At 30.0% G+C, this 4752-nt stretch overlaps 1 protein-coding gene across 1 annotated transcript; it reads left to right on the forward strand.

The window, feature by feature from the left end:
• The first annotated feature begins 2914 nt into the window (after positions 1–2914).
• Positions 2915–3658, forward strand: LOC120145324 (zinc finger protein 3-like). The gene has a single exon (XM_039159198.1). The coding sequence runs from the start codon at positions 3170–3172 to the stop codon at positions 3656–3658; it is 489 nt and encodes a 162-aa protein (XP_039015129.1). The 5' UTR covers positions 2915–3169.
• Positions 3659–4752: the final 1094 nt, after the last annotated feature.

Raw genomic sequence — 4752 nt, forward strand, 5'->3', positions numbered from 1 at the left:
AATTTAAAATCTAATTTAGTTTATATACAAAATTATCCCTCTCTATATATAATGCTTTAGAGTTTCTCTCATTCAAATCAAAACAGTCGGAAGATGTTTCAAGACATGAATAAGTCTCAATAAATATTTTAACTTGATATGAAGCTAGATTAGGAGATCAAGATTCAGATATTCTAAGAATAAATCTTGATTTTGTGATTATAAAGAAGATTTTCCCCTAAAAAATCTAATGACAATTTAGGATTGAATAATAATGATTATTTTTAGCGAAAAATTGGATCAAGAAAAAAGTCAAAGAACAGTGATTTACGTACTCTAAAACTTGTTGGAATGAGTTTTCAATGAGCAAGCGCGCAATCACACACACACAATATATATATATATATATATATATATATATATATATATATATATATTATATATATATATATATATATATATATATATATATATCTTTAGTTTGACCCTTAAATTATAATTTATATTAATTTGATCTACATGCTACTTATTAATTGATTGAAATGATCATATTATTATAAGTTTAAACATATATATATATTTCCTTAGTTTGACCCTTAAATTATAATTTAATTTTAATTTGATCTACGTGCTACTTATTAATCGATTGCATTAATCATATTATTATAAGTTTAAACTTGATTCGAGTTGACTCATTTTATATATACTTATAAATTAAATTGTATGTCGTGAAACTCTTTTCATCAAACCCAAGACAGTCGTAAAAATAGGATGAGAATAAAATGCAATAGGTTAATATAAGATTAAAAAGACATAAGTTGATCGTAACTGAAAAATTTACTAATAGTGTAACATTTTATGTTAAAAATATTACAGTTTCCATAACAAATTATGTAAATTGCATGACTATTTCAATTGTAACCTAAAAAGTTATCGTCAAGAGATTTTTTTATTGTAACTGAAATTATTATCAATTGTACAAATTTTTAGAGTAGAAAAGTAACATTTTAGATTAAAATCCAACATAATGTAACATTCTCATTTAATCAAAATTATTACTAATTATATAACTTTTTAAATTAGATAAAGTAACATTTTAAGTTAAGATCTACCGAAAATTAAGCTTAAGTCAGGCCTCGGCACAACATAACTACCCATAGAAATGTCCAAAGTACAAGTAGGTCTTGATATACTTGTCCCTGTTGTGTAAAAATTGTGCACCCCACTAAAATGTTATAAATGAAAAGCCAAGAAGTCCCAACATGAAGACACCCTCTCAGATATTCTTGTCCAACAATAACAACATACTAAATTGGCACTAAAGATGTCATTCTATCTTATTATCTCCATTATTGCCCATCTTCTGGCCCCCGACAACCAATAAACCTCTAAGGATGCGTTTGGTTCATGTAATATAACATTACCTCCGAGAATAGGATTACAGGAATGTAACATTACCTAACACATTATTGGGAATGTTGCATTGTTGTGTTTGGTTTGTTTAGCTAAGATTACGATGCTTGGTTAAAGGAATAAATGATTATTGAATTATATATTTTACCAAATAGTCCTTATTATAATTATATATTTTTTTAACAAGTTGAATTCTAAATATTCAAATGAAAATATTGAAATGCAAGATCAGTGAAAATATATAATTTTACTATAATTAATTTATATATTTTCTTTAAAAATTTTAAATTCATAAAATTTATATATTTTTTTACAAAATTTAAAAGATAAATAGGTTTAATGAAAGAGTTTAATTTTATTTTAACCCTTGAACTTCATTAAAATTCTAATTAGGATTTTTTTTGTAAATCTAATATAATTTAAGGATAAATTTGTAATTTAACCTTCATACAATTTTTTTATTCAACGACAGAAGAATGATATTTTGAAAAAAAAAATATTTTAAGAACATTTTAATCCAAAATGATGGGAAATGACAAATACTTAAGGGAGTGAGGGGAATCACATTCCAGTAATAAGCCCCCAAAATGTCATCTTTGGGAATGGCTTATTACTAGGGTTGGGAATCTTTGCAATCCAAACGGGTAAATCACATTCCTAGAAAAAAATATTCCCCCGATAATCTCACATACCTCATCCAAACGCACCCTAGAGGCTAACCAAATCCAAACTAAACGTACAATCACTTCTATTCCATAAACGTACATATCTTTCGTTTTAACATTCAACAAATCAATCACTTCCCACATAAAACTGTACTCTTTTCTTAGTAGGTGTCCCCCACCCTTTTTCATGTCTTTGGCTTGACATGAAAAGCATTAAAAACGCCAATTATGGTGAGAAAAGATAATTCAACAACTACTTGCAATTTGTTTACACTTTTTAATAGTTGAATAAATGCATTTATGTTTAATGCACTAACAGAGGATAGATAAGTGAAGTATGTGATACCGAAGATTTAACAAATGAAATTAAACCTTAAAAGATTTAATTTATCAAATTTGTTTTAAAGGGGTTTTAAAGAGATGTATATGGTGACAATATATCAAATTCAAACCTTAATTGATATTTTTAACATATAGAATCGAATTTGCATAATTCACAATTGGTGTATAGAGTATGCACTAACCTGGCTTCTGGGAAGCAGTACTTTGGAAGATTATATCAAATACAACCCCCGACTTTCTTACTTGACTCCAGGAATCCAGAAAATGCATTCTCATTGTAGAAAGATGACAGTGGCGAATCCTATAGCTTTGATCAATGGCAACGGTGAACGAGCATTGTCACCCTGGAAAAGCACCAAGAATTGCAGGCAATGTGGGGAACTATGTCATTAATTGGAATATGAAAACAAACTCATCAAATTATGATTTTGGTCCTTCCATTATGCTCAAATTGAGGATATAACCCATGTATTTTAATTTAGCATAATCTCATTCTCGACTTTTATAATGTTATTAGTTAGTTTAAATAGTTGACTCCTGACACAAAAATAAAATAAAATAAACATTATAGACTGAACCTAAATTTGAGCATATTAAAGGGACCAAAACTATAATTGACCAAATAAAGTGAAAAAGCAAACCATCAAATAGCAAACCTCATTCTCTCCAATCTCCATTTAATATATTTAACTTCCCCCGGTTTAAACTAACTCTTGGAAACTATATCAAGTTTTGTAAATCCCTTTGTATTCTTTCGACTTTAGAAAAAAATGGTTTTCCAAAGAGAAGCAGCAGCTGAATCTGAAAGTAGATCTACAACACAACAACGCGAGCTAAGGGTTAATGAAGATAGCAATAATGAAGCAATTGAAGAAGAGATTCCAGGAGAGTGGTTGAACCTAACACTCGGTGGGAACTTTATACCAGCACCTGGAGACTCTGAGTCTGCCTTGGATCCGCAATTAAGACGAGTTCCTTCCAAGGTTTTCTCTTGCAACTTTTGCAAGAGGAAGTTTTACAGTTCACAAGCTTTGGGTGGCCACCAAAACGCCCACAAGCGGGAGCGAGGTGCAGCCAGAAGATATCAATCCCAGAGGATGATGGCGATGATGAGCTTGCCGGCGAGCGGTCAAATGGTTAGATTACTTGGTGTTCGACCGCATTCGCTTGTGCACAAATCAACCAGAGATGCAGCTGCTGCAAGTGTAGCGAGATTTAATGATACTTACACAGTGCAGTTCTTGAACCTTCGGCTCTAATCCATCCATCTACTCTCTTGTCCAAGTTTAAAAATCTCTTAAACTTCAGATTATTGTTAGGCATAACTTTTGAGATTAATTGTATTTTATTGTAAACATAGTTTTTTTTTTAACTGTAAACATAGTTTTAAATAAATGTTTTGCTTATTTCACTTCTTCTATCAAAATTATAACCACAAAGACGAGAATATATATATATATATATACTGCAACTTGAAAACTGACAAACTGATTGGAATCAACGAGATTCGATCAAATCACTTTAGGCTCTTTTTGGATCACACTTTCCTGCGGTGAGATGGAATCTTAGGAGCATTTTGCTCTTCATCTCAACACAGCCTCATTGGTGTTGTTTAGCACTCCCCCATCGAGGAGTAAACTTGCCTAGCTACAATTTTTAACCAGAGCTGAAGGCCTCCAGTGAACACATACAGCATCCCCAGAGAAATGGTAATTTCTATTTCACTCTCTTCAACATTTAAGAAAATATATATTATTTTATTTAGTAATATAAATACACTTTTGATTATTATCCAATATCAAATAATTTTCATATATTTTATAATCAATATGAATGTCATTTAAATAAAACTCAATAATTTATTAAATAAAATAAAGTACCCAAATAGTCTCCCGACTATCCGATGTTGTTTTGTTGAGCCATCGACTATTAAAAGTTACAAAATGATCCCCGATTATAGATCACTACTTTTTTTAGTCCACTACCTATTAAAAGATAAAAAATGGTCATCCAATTATTCATATATTTTAAACTCCTCATTTTCCGTTAAAAAATTGATTACCTTCTGTGTTGGACGTTAACCTACTAACTATGATATGATAAAATCTAATCATAGAATCTCTAATGACTATACAAATCAAGCAATTCTAGGATCAGATTTTATCATATCAATCAACTTAATCAGCAGGTTAACGTCTAGCTTAGACAACTGTCATTTTTTAACAGAAAAAGACAAGCTTGGAACATATGAAATAGTCGGTGACCATTTTGTAATATTTAATAGTCAAGGGACTCAACAAAATAGCGCCCTATAATCGAGAGACCATTTTGTAACTTTTAATAGTTAGAGGAC

This window comes from Hibiscus syriacus, unplaced genomic scaffold, assembly GCF_006381635.1.
Source record: "Hibiscus syriacus cultivar Baekdansim isolate YM2019G1 unplaced genomic scaffold, ASM638163v2 tig00110893_pilon, whole genome shotgun sequence".
In the NCBI taxonomy this organism is placed as follows: domain Eukaryota; kingdom Viridiplantae; phylum Streptophyta; class Magnoliopsida; order Malvales; family Malvaceae; genus Hibiscus; species Hibiscus syriacus.

Bases quoted from the DNA above. Each gene is read 5' to 3' on its own strand.
- LOC120145324 (XM_039159198.1), top strand. From the start codon at position 3,170: ATGGTTTTCCAAAGAGAAGCAGCAGCTGAATCTGAAAGTAGATCTACA.